Source organism: Orbicella faveolata, unplaced genomic scaffold (assembly GCF_042242905.1).
Source record: "Orbicella faveolata isolate gen_17 unplaced genomic scaffold, um_ofav_v1 contig_14, whole genome shotgun sequence".
Taxonomy (NCBI): domain Eukaryota; kingdom Metazoa; phylum Cnidaria; class Anthozoa; order Scleractinia; family Merulinidae; genus Orbicella; species Orbicella faveolata.
The window spans coordinates 22,651,662-22,670,052 of record NW_028301541.1 but is presented as its reverse complement, the minus strand read 5'-3'; the positions used below and the strand labels follow the sequence as shown (position 1 = coordinate 22,670,052).

The window sequence follows — 18,391 nt, the reverse complement described above, 5'->3', positions numbered from 1 at the left end:
TGACCGAAAATAATTTGCGACATCAGTACTTTAATTATTTCAAATGCAGCTCTTTTCTAAAATAATTAAAGTGGTGACAACAACCAATCTTTAATCAGCCAATAGCAGAGGTCATTTTTTTGTCTGTGCATAAATTAAGAAACAGGTGCTTTCTTTGCCACATAATTTTGTAGGCTGACATTGAAACAGAAGCAACCTTTTCACCCACGTAGCAAATTAATTGTAGGACAGAACATCATTGCATTGTGCCTCGTTTCTAAATACGTTCTGAATGAATTAAAATTTCATATCCGCCTCAGTTTGGGAACGAGGCTCATTTTCGCCTTGCTGTTGTTGTCCCTAATCCTCCCCTTCCCACTGAAGGAACGCCTATCAATATTCGCACTTGAGTGTCGCTGGTTCATCGATGATGGTTGTGCGGTCGAGATTCCTCGGGTGTTTTACACTTTAGATCGTGATGAATCGTGATATGCAGAGTTGAATAACTGATTATTATCCCGTTCGTGGCATAAATATGGAGACGAGGGAAATCGTCTTGTTAAGTAATTCGCGTTGATGCCATGTATACGATTTGAGCGCGCCCTTCTGGAAACCTAAACGGCCGGCTAAAAGGTGCTTTCAATACATATAATTACATCTTCAAGCCAGGATTAAAAGATTAAGGCATGAAAAGAGAAGAACAGGAGCTGCTCGAGCGAGCTGAAGGAAATGAAAGTCGGGAGGAAAAGCCAGAAATTGAAGTTAATCAACAAGATGACGGCCTGGAAGATGAATTTGACCGAAATTTCTGGATCAAGGTATCAAACTTTTATGAATTTTTTATGAATTTTTTAAGAATTTGAGTAGCGAGTTTGGATTGTTTGATATTGATATGGGATAAATTATAATTAGATTATTTAATCAAAAACAGACAATGCTATTGGGTAAAATTTCCCAGTACACTGTATGTATAAAAATAAATTAAAGATGTTAATTGTAAATTCAGTTTTGCTTTGTACCCTCTTGAACACAGCAGCCTAACATGTAGACAAATGGTTATAAGGATGCATAAAATGAAATAAGTTGTTCTCCCCGGTTGATGTGTGACACTTAAATGGATATAATAATTCAGAAGAAGATAAAAATTGAAAACTGATGAGGTAGAGTGATGTCTCGAGAAAGAAATGTGGACACATTAACATTAAAATTTTTAGGTTCGACAAAAGTATAGAGAAGGAATGCCATGGAACAGAGCAATGGATGAAGTGCGAGTTGAAAGGCTGATCCAAAAATACAAAGACAATGGTGAGCTAGTCAGTGAAGACCCTGCTCTTGTGATGTTAAAAAAGTGGCCAGCATCAAAACAGTATCAAGATAATTTAGATCGCCTTCCAGGCCTTGAGCGACTGGTATGTATTATGTATAAAATCACATCATTGCTTATTTTATTGAATATTAAAACTGAAACCACAGCTGGAAGAAATCTGAACATATGTTGGATTTATCAGTTTAGTACTGTCCTTTTAAAAGCCCTATTGGTACATGTAGTTACAAGTATGTAGTGTCACTAAGATTATTTCCTATGATAATTCTTATGATTAGTTCATTAGTTCTGTATAAATTGATTGAGTATGAAGAATGCAGGTCACTGAGAAAGAATGGGCTAGTGAAGGACAGAAGCCACCAGCCTGACTGGAAACTCCACTAACCCTAGACTGTCGGCCATATCAGACTTTCTTTGCTTTTGAAACACTGTCATTTTTACTGGCTATTTCTTGGGTATTTTCACCGTGACACTTGTCAACTTGTTTACTAATCCTCTGCCAGCTGCATGTAATCTTTCTTGAACATTAGTTAGAGTGTAACTCAAAATTTTTAATGCTTATTTTCGAATCAGTTTTCCTCAATTTGAAAGAGCAGTTTTCTCACTGTTAATATTTGCATTTAGCAGTAATTAGCGGTTAGTAGTGAACTACCATTGACATGTGGTTTCTTGCAGATTAATAGATTTTTGGAGATCCTATTAAAGAGTGAACTCAATGCAGACAATAGATATGAGACGTTCAGAGATGATGAAGATAAGACAAAGAAGACATTGATGCACTATGCAGCTGAGCTTGACTTTCTACACGTCACTAAAACACTTGTGAAAAAATGTCCAGGCTTGTTGGCTCTGAAAACAAAAGCCCAGCTTAAACCTGAGAAGAAGCGAGGTTTATTACCAGTTGAGTTAGCGTTGACAAAGGAGAATGACGATGTGGCAGCATATTTGATAAGGATGATGTGGCATGAAAGGTAATGACTTAATTAAGCTTAATTACCCTTAAGAGGTTGTGGAGGTATGGTGGCCTTGTGCTTAGTGTGCCCAACTCCAGATTGAGTGGTCTGGGTTCAAGCCCTGGCCAGGGACATTGCATTGTGTTTTTGGGCCAGACACTTTACTCTCACAGTACCTCTCTCCAACCAGGTGTATAAATGGGTACCGGCCAATTTAATGCTCGGAGTAACCTTGCGATGGACTAGCATCCTATCCAGGGAGTAGTAGAAATATTCCTATTTGCTTCATGCTACAGAAAATGGGATATTAAGCTTTGGCCTGATGGGCCACTTTGCTCAAATGCAGACTTTACCTTACCTGCAAGAGGACAGTGAACATCTTTACATTCCTCACAGCTGCCAAATGGTGTCCACACCTTTTCAGTATTACAGGCTTCACCTTGGGTTTGAGTGCTTGTTTTCCTCATACATTAATGAGGGCTATACAGGGGTATTCTTGTGATGTGTGATTAGCTGATTTCATTTTCCATGAAATGTTAATTTAAGAAATTATTCTTCGTGATCCATGACCAGAAGGTATTGCGTGACCCGTTAATAACTTGAATTGTCTAACCAATATTCCTGATTTCACTACTCTACTCTTCGTGATTTTGAGGCGTGGGTACTCCAAATGGTTAGAGTTGTCTATCGAAAGTGATTTAGGTATGCGATTTGCAATATGGAGCCTTTACTCAGCCTTTCACAATTTTTCTTTCTTCAAACACTCTTTCCAGTGTAAGAGTGGGTTATTCAAAAAGGCACCTCACTTGCTTATTTTCATGATTTGGGAAAATAAAATTTTGATGTCCGTGATTGCTTTTTTTCACTCGTGAACTGTGCCAGAGACCCTCTTTAATTCAACTCATTTGTTCATATTTTCTCTCCTTCAGAGTCCAGAGTTTATTTTCATGGAGGCCTGGTGATATGTCAAATCCTCAGCCATCTTTCTTTAGCTTCAAGTCGATAATTGAAAATTCTAAAATGAAGGTGCTGATATCATAATAGCTATTTCAGTGAGTGTTAGACTGAGGCCTCAGATTTTATGTGCTACAGTACCAGTTGAAGGGACTGTAGCATTGCACGCATGTGAAACGTGTGCACTACAAGCACATTACACACCTTACACGTACCTTACATGCACCTTACATGCAGACTGTGTAACATTGGATATTAAGGCTGCAACCTTGGTGGAGCAACCAGTCTGAGATTTAGACACCATCCTTAGCTGTATAGTGCACTTTTAATCAAAGGGTAATGTGAAACATAGCAATTACAGGGCTGTTAATAAGGGCTGTAACCCATTGCACCTGCTACATGTATGGCTGAGTGTGTTTCATGGACCCTTCCTGTTATGGGTGAACCTGCCTTTAGCTGATACATGTACAATTCACTAAAAAGGTAACAAGTTTGTTACGAATATGAAATCAAGGCTACAGGCTACAAGTCTACTAATGACAGCCTTGAATTGTCTGGGTGCACATACAGACTTTCCTTTGCCAGACCAAAGGGGGAGAAAGTGAAGGGAAAGAAAAACACAAAAAGATGCAAAGCAGAAAATGGACAATCTAGTAGATTATTTTATAATCAATTACTTGCCATTTACCTTTTTGATATTGAACATTTTCAGACTGTAACTGTCAAAGTTGTGAATCTGTTACAGAAATCAGTTGTTGCCATATTAGACCAGATGGTGAACCCACACTGGCCACACCTACCAAGGCGCAAAGAAGACTATGACAATCAAGAAGAAGAGGAGGGAATTGAAGGTGCATGGAGCACCATCACTGACGATCCATTTGACTATCACTTTTACTACCACATCCTGGATGGTGATGAGGCAGGCCGACCTCCTAAAGTTATGGCCTCAGAGGGAAACAAGCTGACAGATAATGAATATTTTAACCGGCGTGACAAGTCTTGTTTACATCTTATTGCGAAAAGCGATAACAAGGTGAGGTTACATTAAAGGTCACATTTATTTTCTTTTGTTAAAGCATGATAATCATTTCAATATTACAGTACCACTCAATATTTTGTCCACTGGGATGTGGAAAGACCTTGTGGCTGCCAAAGAGTTCTTTTACAAATTCACCACAATGGGAATTTCTGAACCTCATCCACGACAAACTGTGACCATACAAACACTGCATTCTTGCCGAGGTGTGAAAGCAGTATCAGTCTGGAAGTCAGCCAAGGCAAAATGGTATTAAGGCTTTTGGGTGTGTTTTTGACACACCCATATCTTAGATTTCAGCTGAAAGGTTTTCTAATTGTTTTTTATTCCATTTGGTTTTAATTCAGGAAGCCTTGCAACATCCAGTTGTTAGAATGCTGATAAAAACAAAATTTCAGAGCTATGGACACTGGTTTCTAAGGTAAACTTATCCTGCCACACTAATAGACCCTTTGCATAAATGGCACCATTAAATTACCATTAAATAAATACTAGTTCGCTGAAGTTGTTATTGAGAATTGTCGACTGTTTGAATAGGTAGTGCAGAACTTTTCAAATTCTGTCCTTATGGCCTGCAAAACATTTTGATAATTTTTTTTACAGTTTGCTTTCCCTTCAACAGTTTACGTGATGTCTTCATATTAATTACTGGTTTACTGTAGGTGATTTTTGTGCAAAATTTGCCATTTTCATCCCAAACACAGAACAATACTTGAAGCGAAATTTGAGTGAGTTGCCCACTACATGTAACTGCATGAAGCCACAAATTTCTCACTTCTAAAAGGTACATGTAACTAACGATAATTACCGCCGTCACTTTTAAGTGTTTTACTTTAATTTATTTCTTGTACAGCCTTCAAGCCGGACTTTATGTGATTTTCTTGGTTCTCTTGTCATATTCTCTAATGGATAGCTCAACAAGACTGGACCCCACACTTTACAAAGGTGCTGCTGACTCACTGCGTGGCTTCTGTGAAATTTTAACCCTTGTGATGGTCGTCTTTTACATCTGTGAGGAAATCAATCAAATGAGAAAGTAAGTAATGGGAAAAAAATGTATGATAACTGAGCCCTGTCACGGGAAAATCTTGCGTGTGACTGAAAACCGGCTTAATATCAAGACACAGTACTGGTGCCAATTTCAAAGGGCTCTTTTTTAGAATGAAATGAATTGGCTACATCATCAACTAACAGATATTTGATTTAGAAGATGACTTTCACTCAATTTTTCGACACTTAAGTCAGGAACAACTTACCGTTGTTTTTAGACAGTTAGCCTTAATACTTAGATAGCGGTCAGCTCAGCCTCAGTGTTATTGATTCGACAGCGGCTAGCTCAATAATTGTAAGGGTTGACCCTACATACATCAGTATCCCACATCGACTCTTACCTGTTGTACCATCATTTTCGTCATTGTAAACATTGTCATAGTTACTGTAGTTTAAAACACGCCCGTTTCCAAACTACATGTACCGTTACCCTGGAAATTACACTAGACGAACTACCAACACCATTGGATTCAAACCATTTGCTATGATTTGTAGAAACATTACAAGTATCTGCCATTTTGTTTTCTGTCTTCCAGAGAAAGACACTCTTACCTCAAGGAGTGGATGAACCTGTTTGACTGGTTAGGCCTGCTTCTAATCCTCTGCATAATTCCATTACGGTACTCTGATAGCAAGGCGCAGTGGATGGTGGCATCGCTAGCTTTCCTGTTCAATTGCTTGAGGATTTTTAAGTTTTCTTGTGTGGCTAGGTAATCTGAAAACTAATTTTAGCCCGTGTGTGTCTGGTTTGACCATCTCGAGGAAATCATCTCAAAATTAAAAAGTTCAGTTCCATTTTTGCTTGGGTTATTGCACTTCTCGTAAGAACCTAAATGAAAACCATATATCGTGAAAACATATATCATGAGTTCTTTCCACAAATTTGCTATTTCTTTCTTCGCTCTCTATGTACTTTGCACTGAACAGTCCATGATTGTAATTACAGTATTACAATATTACAGTATTATATCTTCATTCCGGATGCTTATTAAAGAACAGTTGTTTAGAAGTGCAGTTGTGATATTTCTGTTAAGACTTCACTTAATTTTGAACAGTCAAAGTCTAAATTAAGATCCTACCCCGTTGTACGGTCAAATTGTCATGGTCCGTTGGGGCTACACTACAGGTACACATGTATAAACAGATCGAGACTATTCACAAGCCGTAAGCTTCTTTTATCTAATCAATGTTTTTCTGTATTTGTAGGACCACAGGATTATACACAAAAACCTTGGCCAAGATTATTAGAAAAGACTTGACAAGATTCATGGTAGTTTTTGCCGTGGTTTTTCTCTCCTTTTGTGGCTCGTTGTTCTTGTCTCTTCGTTCGTCGAAGCAAAGCCAACAATTTAGGTGAGTGTTGAATTAAAATAAATGCGCTTATGAAAACTTCCTTTATTACAACTTGCTTAAAAGATAACCTCAAAACCAGTCTTTGTCCACGAGTCATTTTGTGTTGCTCTTCCTGCAAACTTCACAAAACTGACAGACTTTTCATTTCACGCGTTCAATCTCTTACGTCGCTCGAAAGACGATTGAGACTGGACCCGAAAAATTCCATGCTGATGACGGGCTGTCTGATTGGTTGTGACTTGCGCGCTAAAATTTTAAACCTGGTAAGAGCCCATTCGAACGTTTTATGACGTGTAAATATTGTAAATATAGATCAGGTTCTTATAAGGTCAGTAGTTTTTAAATTTTTACTTATTATTACATTGTTATTAGGTCTTTCTTTTATTTTATGCACGACCCCACAAGCTTTTAGCTTTAAAACTTATCGTGTTGAATAAAAAGCTTCCATTCCATTCCATTCCGAAATACTGCAAATTTTAAGCTACATTTTCATTTTTAGTGGCTTCAAGGATGTGCTGTTAAGCGGTTTTCGTGCGCTGTCTGAGCAGCAGCCATTTGCTGAAGATTATTCAAGTTTCAAGTAGGTGGCAGACCATCTCAGCTGTGTTGATTTCTTGTTTGATGCCCGCCAACATGGTACTGCACTGTTTGGTTATTTCCTCCCACCCCACCCCACCCCACTCCAGTCCACTCCCACCCCACCCTAACCCACCCCAGTCAAACGCTTGTGTTATGGACACTCGCTCGATGTTTCTGTATAAAACTGTGTTTTGATGCTATCAAACCATCATAAATAGGAACAGTTGTATTTTTTTTTAATTACCCGTTTTCATCTCAAACCAAACGAACCAAAATATTTTCGACGTTTTGTTTCAGCTGTCCGCACTAAATCGTTTTCATTTGTAAAAGCATACTTTTTGATACGTTTTGGCTTATCGTCCAAACTAAAACCCGGTTTTAGTATGGACGATAAGAAACGCTCGTAAACGTTCATGGAAGCGACAGTTTATGAGGCTTTTTTCGTCCCCTTTTTCAAAAGCCTCCGTTTTCACCTATCCATACTAGAAACGGAGCGTTTCCAAAACGATGCGTTTTGAAACCGTTTTCGAAATTCTCCGTTTTCATCAGCGTTTTCGGGCGTTTTAGTGTGGTTGAAAGGCGAAAACGCGTCAAAAAGTATGCGTTTAAAAAAAACGCATAAGTGTGGTCGGGGCCTAAGTTTGTGCTGTAATTCCACCTCTCTTGCAGTTGGCTCTCGATTCTGCTGATGCTAGCTTACATGGGAACTGTGATCGTCATTTTACTCAACATTCTGATCGCACAAATGAGTACAACTTACACGCAGGCCAAGCGAGTGGCTCGTCTAGAGTATGATGTGGATCGTGTATTACTTCTTACTCGTATGGAGAGATTTCCTCTTCTGGTAAGTAAGCGTCACGGAATGAACCGCGTTCAACGAGTGAGTGCGCGCGCGATTTTTCGCGACTTGTATTGCGTGTTTCTGCGAGGTTCCTGCGAGGCTTTCCTGCGCGCGTGCGCGTGACATTGAGTACGGCGAAGTCTAAGCGAGGCGGGAGCGAATGATCTACTGATGAACAAAAAATGGCACCAGGTTTAGGAAAGGTCAGAATTTCGATTAATGCTGGAACTGTTTTGATTTGGGGATTGGAAGATGGAATAAGCTTAGGAAACTGTCGCTGCAAGGGTAAGATATTCTGCTAATGGTTATTGGGATGTGAAAATCAGAGAATTTTTATTTGTAAGTATTAGCTTTGCACCGCTGCTTGTGCGAAGATCATGATCGGAAATTTGACTGATTTCTGTTTTTGTAACTCTTTTCTTCTTTCCAGAATTTGCGTGTAAAGTATTACAAAGAAGGAGACTGGATCAGTGAAACGAAACTCGCAAAAGGTTGGGACCTAGATAAACATCTGATATCATCCGATATACGCCAGTTTCATCGCAGACCAGGGTCATTCTTTTGTGTTCCTCGACCAAACACTTACATGTAACTTTAATTTAAAATTTCTCACCCCCCCCCCACCCCCCCGGAGATATCAATGGGCATTGTCGGATTATGAAGGGCGTGGTGACAAAATGCCGGAGGGAACCTCTGATCACTGAACTAGCATTCCATCCAAGGGAGTAGTAATACTTAACATTGTGTTTAGTCGCTTCAGGCTGCAAAACCTTTCGAAACGGCACAACCTTTCTTTATTGGGCATCACAACTTGCGGTGTTTTAGTTAGATTTATTGCAGCCTGTTTTTCTCTCGAAAATCGGGGAATGGAGTACGGGGCGATGGTTTAAGACGGGAAAGGATTGGGACGAGACAAGGATACTTCAGCCCTTCCTCTCGCATGCTGGATTTTTTCATGTTCGCATTTACATACGTAGGGATAAGGGCTCGTCGGAGCCTAAGAGATAAGGCTGTGCCGCGCATAAAAAGCCTCTGGTACCCAGGGTAAAAAGGTATCCAATAAATATGGCAGAGAACAGCATTCATATTTTATCTCAAGTAATGGATCTTAACTAAGGAACCAAGATAAGTTTGTTTTTGTCTGTCAAACGCGTTATGCTTGGCAGACTCAAAGTTTAAAATTGTTTCCTTCTTTCTAGAGCTTCTTGAATTCAGCGAAGACCGTCATCGTTGGGAGTCAGTGGAAGAGAAGCTTAATGCCAACAGGTATGAGTTGCTTGTCGTGTGTTTCTATCGTTCATTCGTTCATCCTTCCTTCCGGCCTCTCGTCGTCCCTTTCTCTCTCCCTCTGTCCTTGCCTTCCTCTCTCCGTCCTCACCTCCCTTTCAGCTCCCGTCTCCGTTCAACCATCCTTGCCCCCGCCCCCCGCCTCCCACCTCCCTCGTTCATTGCCTCCCCATCTTTGTCTTTTCTTTTGCCCTCGCCTTTTTTCCCGTATCTCTCCGTCCTTCGATCCCTTGGACCCTGCCTCCACGCTCTCCGTTTTTGCCTGTCCCTTCCTCCCCTTTTCTCCCTCCCTCCCTCCCTCCCTCGCTCCCTCTCGTCCTCACCCAACAAACTCGTGCACAAATTACAATTCACTCGTCTGCTGTGTTTCTCATTGATGTGATTTTGATTTTTCGTTTGCCTTGACAAGTATTCTTATTTTACTTCTCTTTCCAGAGACATGATGCGAAAGATTGTAAAACAGATGAGGGCTGGAAGAGAATGAAGAGCTGCCAGTCAGGATGGTTCCCATACGATTATTTTCCTTGTCGAGTATTTACTACATCAAGTCAACAATAACATGGCTTGGTTGACTTCAAAACACAGCAAACAATGCTGTTAGTCTGACAAGTAAAGTGCGCGCTACATATCACGCGAAAACTAAGCGATGTTTAAGCAATGTTAAGCCAGGAGCCCAAACCTGAGTATTATTCACACTACACTGACCTCTCCGTAGTTTGGCTAAGAACGAAACAAGGCTGCCACTCTGATCCCTCACGTTTTGGCCAAAGCTCGGAAATGCGGTGCGACACATTGCTTAAAATTGTTTCTTTGTACGGAAAACCCTACGTATGTCGCACAGTTAAGCGTATAGTGTAGTACCTGGATACAATATAGGTTTCTTTTAAGTGAAATTATTTTATATCCCCGTGGTGGTAGCAAACGTATTTATGACTGAGTAAATATTGCATTTCCGTTGCTAACTCCTAAAACAGTTTATGTATATTTAACAACAACAACAACAACCTTTATTCGCTCATGTATTTATAATTTACATATTTAACTGACACACACATTTTAATAAAGCACAAATATTGAGCCTGGAGGCTAAATAACTGGTAAGTTTATGCCTTGGTATTTATCCTTCCTAGAATCGTCGGAGCTTTCCGATCTTTTTGAACAGCTACTCTCGATGTCCGAGAGGTTTTTGGTATGAGATCTTAGATCCAAAACAGACAGAAAACATTTAAATATTATTTCTCTTTTTTTCGGGGAAAACTTACGACGTAAATTTGCTTAAAGAACTTATGATTTTTGTGAAATATTTTTATTCCTGACTGTTGCATTTTTAGAACAGCAATAACAATGATAAATACAATATTACATACCATACTATGAAGTGCTACACAGAGTACTAGAGATAATAATATATGCTGCACGCTGTTAACAGGAATAAATTAAAACTTACTGAAACTCTGCTTGTCATTACAATCAATTGAATAAATGTCGTTTGTCAGATTGGAATTCAGTTAATCCCATAAGGACTCTCGCGAATAATCCTCGCCTATGGCTTTTTATTCAGGCTTTCCAAAGGAAAAGCCCGAGTTGAAATTCCGGCTTTTTTTTTTTCGTTCAGTCGCAAATCACAGTCAAGTCCTTAAAACGCATGCGCCACGTTATGACTCTGATCTTCATTCATGAAACGGAGCATTCTCGTCCCTAGTGCTACTCATCTTAAATGTCGTTGACGAGTAGTTAATAGGGAGCTTAAGCAAACCACGACGACGACGACAGCGAGAACGTCATCAAGCAAAACGTTTATTTAACTATTTAACTAGAAATTCATGCAAAACATTGGATTTTCGTTTTTACTGCCTACGTCTTTTTCGACTCAAGGCAGCATAATCAAATTACTTCTTTCTTAGCGTGAGAGAGAGCTACAATAGAAAATGCCTTGGAGCAGTGTATTACCTTGCCTACGGCAATGAGTTGCTAAAGCACGCACTGTCGAGGCAAAGCGTCAAACATGTATACACTGTTACGTACTACAATACAAGATTCGTCGTAAAGAAAATGAACTCGCACAATTTATCTGGCGAGCATACTAAACCGAGCGTTTAGTATGCTCTAAATGCTCTAAATGTCTAGTATGCTCTCTAGTACTCTAGAACCGAGCGTGTTCGCCACAACTAAGGTGGGTTAATCCGGCTTGTGACCTTTTCATGTCTGGTTTCAAATTCAACTCCAAATGCGAACTTTTTCTATCCCAGAAGCTGCCAATCCATGGACGCCATGGCCTTTCCAATCAATATTTCCTTGATGCAGTATTGAAGCTGATCTAGGACAGGATTTCCTTGTCGTATTTTTTCGTCTTCCAGGTGAAATATTCTTCTTTCATCAAAATTAGCCGGGATCCAGTCGTTCTTGGTTCTTTCTGTGAAGAAGACAATTACTAGCCTTTTCAGAAGATCCTTGTTTTCTGTAAACTCTTTGTGAAAGAGTTTGCCGTCGAAAGTTTCCAAACCATCTTCGATTTCAGTGCGTTTGTTGTGAATAAGGGATGACGCCTGGCGTGACCCGATCAACACAACACAATCACTGCGGGGAAGTTCAGCTTTGAGCTTCTGATCCTCCACGAAAACGTCTACGATATTTCTAAAGTCTGCAATCTTGCGAAGACTGCCTTGTAGGTGGTCTTTTAGTTGTTCCGCTTTTGTACTGTCGCTTTCAGTGTAAAGAACCAGAGCACGCTTCATTTCTCGAATCGCGAATAGATTTTTGCGTGAGGATAGAACAAGATGAATAAACGCTTTTCCTGAATCGTAACAATGTCTGTCCTTCTTTCAAGTTCAGTTGTCCAAGCCGATTGAAAATGCTGGAATAAATCTTTCATAGGAAGATAAGGTAAGGCTTTTGATTCTTGGAAGAGAACAACCGCCCTTTTAGGCCTCAAATATTGCGACCAGTGTAGCGACTAGAATTTTCTTTGCACTTTTATTTCACGTTTTGCGTGACCTCTGGGGATTACGTAATCTACTCATTAGCGCTTTACTGGTCATCATTGCGCATAGTTTGTTATTCATTTTTAGCTGTGGATACGCGTAGCGCAGAAACGACTATTGTTATGGGGCAGAATGTGCAAATGTGTCAGGTACTCAGATGTACACTTTTGGCCGATAACATGGAGAGCCTGGGTACGAGTCTCCAAAGTTGAGAGCGGCCATTTTGGCGGTTCATAAGTTTCGCTTTTGTAAATATGTAGTATTTTGCTTATGGGCTTTTTCTCACGCGTAGATAAAAGCTGAGAGGGATATTTATGACTGTGGTCATTTATCGGTCACAACAGCGCGTCCGACAAGGTCAAAGAATTGTTACAATTAAGTCAAAGTCAGGAGGTGAGATCGTGTTTACTAAACGTGGATATTAGGCTCATAGCAGGAGCCATAATCGGGGACGGAGACCGTAAGTCTTGGGATCCGCGCGCACCTATGATATGGGACAATTTTTCTATTTTTAGAACAAATTGCGCCATCCTGACGTCATATATCCGCGCGGATCCACGCGCATGTCGGGGGCTCTCACGTGGATGTTGTCACGTTGCGTGATCAAATGGCGAGAGTTGAGAGACCTTGAGAGATTATCTTGCGTATTTTTCACAGCGATGGCAGGGAATAAGGCAGGGAATACAAACCAGGTGTTTATATGTAGTTTTATGCTCTGAGCTAATGGAAAAGGTGGGTTTTTCAGGGTCGAAAACAAGACTTCAATCTCCCGCTGGGAATGAATAATAAGATCTGCTCGCGCTAGTTGTAAGCTTACGCGTATGTTTTTGCGTTTGTTCAGATTTAAGAATATAGCAAGAAAACTCTCTACTCTGGTATCGAGTTAGTTTGTGAGTTTCTCAGACAATGGTTAATCATAACCAAAACCTGTTTTGATGGTTTCTTATTGTTTCTGTTTGTTTGGTGAGTTTGCAAAAGCTTTTGAAAGGAAAGTCTGACGTGTACAATCAGCTCATTTGCATAGTGCAGCTCGTGCACTTTCGAGTCTGAGTCGGTGTTTTCAATTGTCAACAAATCTTGACAAAGATTTCTTTCGTTATCTTTTGTGCTGAGATGCTGCAACAAATTTCACGAACGCAAAAAGGCTACTAACATCATACATGTTTCTTCATCATAATCGTAGTGAAGTTTTACACTGCGAAAATGAAAATAGACAAGGAGTTTTGATAGCTCGATCAACAAAATCGAAATCGTTATTCGAAGTTGATTAAAGAAAGCGTCATCGTAACTTTGCTGATTATTTCTGCTTTATTCGCATATTTTCAGCTTAGCTTTTAATATGTTCTCAAACATTTATCAATCTTAAACATATTCAAAAACTATAGAGTTATTGTTTGAGTTCGATGTACGCTTTCACACGAAAGTGCGGCGGAAGTACAATTTGTCATGTTTACTGACTGTACAAAACAAGCATCGGCGGGCGCTCTCATTCATCGACAACAGAGAATTTACTGAATTTTTACACGAATAAAACCGAGCAGTTTCTACGGACGTAAAGTTATTGGGCCTTGATGAAACATCAAGCGTTGCTTACAATTCAGGCGAAACTCAAACTAGCAATTATTTTGTTTTCCTTTTCGGTCGCGATAGACTGGCAAATTCCTCGCAAGCGTGTGGCAAGAGGAGCTAGAAAACTATGAAGTCCTGAAGCTCTGCTATATCTAAATATATCCAGCTAATTTTTTGCTGTGTAATGGAAAAGCCGTTAATCTTCAACATATGTGAAATTTAAAGTGGAGTAATGTACAGCTCATGTAAAAGAAGCATCCGTCGGAACACAACTTGGTCAGCGATAGATGTCTAAGCTTTAAAGCGGAACATACCTAAATTCGACAGTGTCTTACTTCACTCAAACTGGAGCAGCTTACGACGAAGATACTTAAGCAAAATTCCAACAGACATAAACGCGTTGAGTTGTGGGCCAAAAACATGAAAAATTTCGGGAATTTCGGACGCCATTCCCCCCCGCGCGACATCCGCAAAAATCCTCGCAGCATGTACGCGCGTGTGCCGCAGGCGATGGGGCAATTTGTTCTAAAAATAGAATTATTGTCCCATATCATGGGGACAACCCCAATACTTGAAATGGCGCGCGCTTAGGGTCTCCGTTTCCGATTATGGCTCCTGCATCCAAGCAAGAGACTGCGTAGATCTAATTTTTGCGAGAGAGATTTACTGTCCAATCATAGTACTATCAAACACAAGCCATTTCAAACAGGTACAGTGGCTGGTGATCTACGTATAATTTTATTTTTCTTCTAGAAACGAGATATGCAAACCGTGATTGGTATCAAAACTTGAAATAAATATTTATTGTACCACAGGCAGCCCAAGCTCTCTCTATGAACCACACAAGCAACACAATGTGGCATCGAATTGTGAGGGTTTATATGGGATTTTATATCCATGGAGGTAGTTAAAAGTGAAAATTCTCAATAAAAATGGCTTACCTTATTCCATACGTGCGTTGTTTGCTCCTGGTGTGGTTATTTTACCTATTTAACTTGATTTAAGTGACTTTTTTGTATTCCGTTATAAAAAGTAATAATTATTTCGCCATTGTTTGCTTTACAGCGGTTATCCGACCTTCAGCGCAAAAACGTCGTAACAAAACCACAAGGAGCCCATGCAAGCGGGGTGTCTGTTTGTGTGTTCGAAATATAAAGAAATGTATGGGAGTATTAAAGAGTTAATATCGTAAACTGATATCGAGTAATGTCCATGTTAAAGCTCAAAATAAACGTAACTCTACCTCAGTTGCTGTGTATTGTCGTTTCTGCGGCTCAAAATGGCGAATTTGAGCGATTTGGTGGGTTTTGCGTTGAATGTTACTACACGTTATAAGAAGGAGACAAAACAAAACAAAACAAAACAAAACAAAGCAAAGGAAAGCAAAACAAAACAAAGCAAAACAAAGCAAAACAAAGCAAAACAAAACAAAGCAAAGCAAAGCAAAGCAAAGCAAAGCAAAGCAAAGCAAAAAACAAAACAAAACAAAACAAAACAAAACAAAACAAAACAAAACAAAACAATTGTAAAAATAAGTAGGACAAGTAGTTATAAGTCCATAATATCCAACCAAAACGTTCTTGTGGCAAACAATAACAGACGCAGTTACAAAACTTGAAAAAACAAAATTATCTACCGTAATGCAAAAATCCCGCAGATCGAGGTGTTCCTGGAAATTTGTAAAGACAGCTTAGTTGTTAAGGGGAAATGTTTCAATTATTTTAGTTTTCTCAGTGGGATAAATGTCTAAATTGTAACAAACAAAATCCTGTCTATATTGTGCTTCAAAGGCAGAGTTATTTTGACTTTTTTCATGACCTTGTTATCTACAAAATCCGGTCAAGCATATAGTTGCTGATCAAAGGAGACCTAAATTTCTCCGGTTTCTACCGCGTTTTTTTTTTCTTGGCTAACATTTCACATTTGTGAGCCTCTGAATTATTATTCTTAAGAGTTAAATACTGTTGGACTCGTCACAGTTTGTACGTTTATTTTTCTCCACTATCAGTTTTTTGTAGTTATAATTTTTGTACTCGGATATTTTGTCTTGTTTATTATTCAGTTGAATCACATAATCACTCACTCAATCACTCTCGAGCGCTTATGCGCAAAATGATTAAAACTGTGCATTCGAACTGTGGCGTTGTTATCTATAGCGTCTTCCAGAATAGAACAAGACTACCTAAACACGCTTCTTTAACAATGTCTGCCCTTCTTTCAAGTTGAATTATTCAAACCGATTGAAAAATGCTGGCGTAAATACTTACTAAATTAAACAGATTTTTACTTCTAACGTATATATCAAAATCATTTGACGATACTCACTAAATTTCAGTTGCTAACCTACAAAAAAGTAAAATCTAGCTCAAATGTCACATACGCTCGGTTCCTTGGCCATTTGCTTCACTGGAATAGTGATATTTTGTCTTTCCTTCGAAACACAGACTTGGCATTTCCGTGCCTTCCCTTCACAACGCCAACGTGACGTGAAACGCATGCGCAGTGGTGTATTTAGGGAGCAGGCTTCGTCGTCGCCGTTGCCGTCTTCATATCGTAAGGTCTCTAATAGATCACAGAAAACGTCAAAATAAGGCGAGAACATAAGTGACACACGCGGCTATCGCCTCATGTCCCACTTCTTTGTTCTCGCCATAACATTGATTGAGCGACCGGTTATATGTATCGGTCCACTGTCTTGTTAAGAGTTAAGATGAACGGTTTTAACGCAAATAGCTCGTACGTTCACGTTTCAAGCAGTCAAAAATCTCTCTGCTCATCCCACATATCTACGGTTTGGACTGTTTTGTAAATTTTTGGGTGATTTTTGGGTATATTTGGCGATAAATAGTTTTTCTCAAAGGATTAGTAAAATTTATCGAAATAGGAAATTTTGAAGATTTAACGTTGTTTTAAAATTAGAATTTGAAGTTGAAATTGGTAGACGTACACCATGTTGTGTCTGTGGCCGCCACCATGTTGTGTCTGTGAGTTTGTTTTTTAGAAACCTGCTTAAAATTCCCAAAAACCTTAACTCGATTAAAGGTTGGTTATGGCGAAACAACAGGGTTACATTTTATAAGTAGCCGCATTGAAATACGTTATGAAGTGAGTGAACTCAATTGACGTCATGACATGGCCGGATAAACCAACTAAACGACAGACTTTGAGAACTACGGTCTTTTATTTTCTTGATTCTTTTTCTTTGTTTTGGTATCCTTCAGTTTCTTTACATTCACAGCTAAGACAGTCTCTATTGCTGCTCATGCGCACTATACACGAATTTCCAAGGCAGTTCTTTTGAACATGATGTTGATTATTGTGTAGACGTCAGTGTTCTCCACTGTCGTCGAATGAATCGTCCTCGAAATGGAATCTATCCAAAAAATCAGCGAAGGTTTCAGGAAATCACTAGAAATCCTAACATGCATGACTTTTATACACGGGTTTTTATAGAGAGCACCTCCGAATGAACATCGAGTCCTTTCACTAAGAACTTTGCGTATTCTTTCATTTATGAAAAAAAGAAACACTCGCTTCCGAGCATCATTATCGATGGAGAAGCATGGATTATGGCATCTAGGAACTGGGAAACGCTCTCGGCCCACAACTGTTACGTTTGGAAAATGCACGTCACTTAACATTTTGTTCATGAATTCTTTCATTCATCTGCATTTTTTGCGATTTTAACGAGCTGCCTCTTCCCTTAAACGTACTCTTGTGTTCTTTGCGGAGGTTGATTAAAATTTCTTCTTCTAAGGTGAATGAACGCTTCCTGTTCAGGCCATGGTTCAGAGGTGAGGGTTCCTTGTAAACTTGAATGATATGGCATAGTCGACACATATTAGAAAAAAAAAAACTAGAAATCGGATATAGCAATACATTACTGTTTCGAACTGCTGTTACCACTCGCCATTTTCGGTCGGAAGGTTATGCACTTGTTTGTGCCACGGTGAACAACATCTCACACAGACCGCGATTAGTGAGACATTTCACGAAAAATCCAATGCATAACACCAATAAGAAACCACTAACCCGGGTCAACCCCCCCCCCCCGGGGGGGGACTGCCATATAAAAAGAACGGGGGTGTTTGTCCTACCTTTTAGCGGTTAAAAACGCGGTCAAAAAGCGGTTTTAGTAGTTTTAATTAACCTAACTCTTAAATAAATCTATTGTTCTTCAGTTAAGGACGTTGCTTACCTTTGTTAGTGCGCACACGTTCTGCGCATCACGCGAGGCATGGTTTAAGCGCCACGCGCGCGCTAGGGTGAACAGTGACGCAATCAACTACTAAAATGAAAGCAAAATTTTCCTACTGTGACCAAATCAAGTTTAATGAACTTGTACTTAAACCAGGAATACCAGAATAGTAGCATATCGCTAAGCATTAACTGATAACGTCTTCCACCTGAAAAACTAGCTGTTATCTGTTGAAAATTATCCTGAAATCCAGCTGTAAACATGTACCTGCAGATGGCGTAGTG

General features: G+C 39.6%; 2 protein-coding genes across 2 annotated transcripts; one reads left to right on the top strand and one right to left on the bottom strand.

Moving 5' to 3' along the window:
* The first annotated feature begins 11 nt into the window (after positions 1-11).
* Positions 12-10,856, top strand: LOC110062135 (uncharacterized). The gene is made up of 14 exons (XM_089287122.1): positions 12-797; positions 1,194-1,388; positions 1,979-2,274; positions 3,186-3,282; positions 3,956-4,246; positions 4,597-4,670; positions 5,103-5,285; positions 5,836-6,009; positions 6,506-6,652; positions 7,152-7,232; positions 7,901-8,075; positions 8,503-8,563; positions 9,272-9,338; positions 9,795-10,856. Exons 1-14 carry the CDS (start codon positions 666-668, stop codon positions 9,841-9,843), a joined length of 2,022 nt encoding a protein of 673 aa, XP_089143248.1. The 5' UTR covers positions 12-665; the 3' UTR covers positions 9,844-10,856.
* A 367-nt stretch (positions 10,857-11,223) lies between these two features.
* On the bottom strand, positions 11,224-12,318 carry LOC149114534 (uncharacterized). Its single transcript, XM_089287133.1, has one exon. It carries the CDS (start codon positions 12,092-12,094, stop codon positions 11,600-11,602), a length of 495 nt encoding a protein of 164 aa, XP_089143259.1. The 5' UTR covers positions 12,095-12,318; the 3' UTR covers positions 11,224-11,599.
* Positions 12,319-18,391: the final 6,073 nt, after the last annotated feature.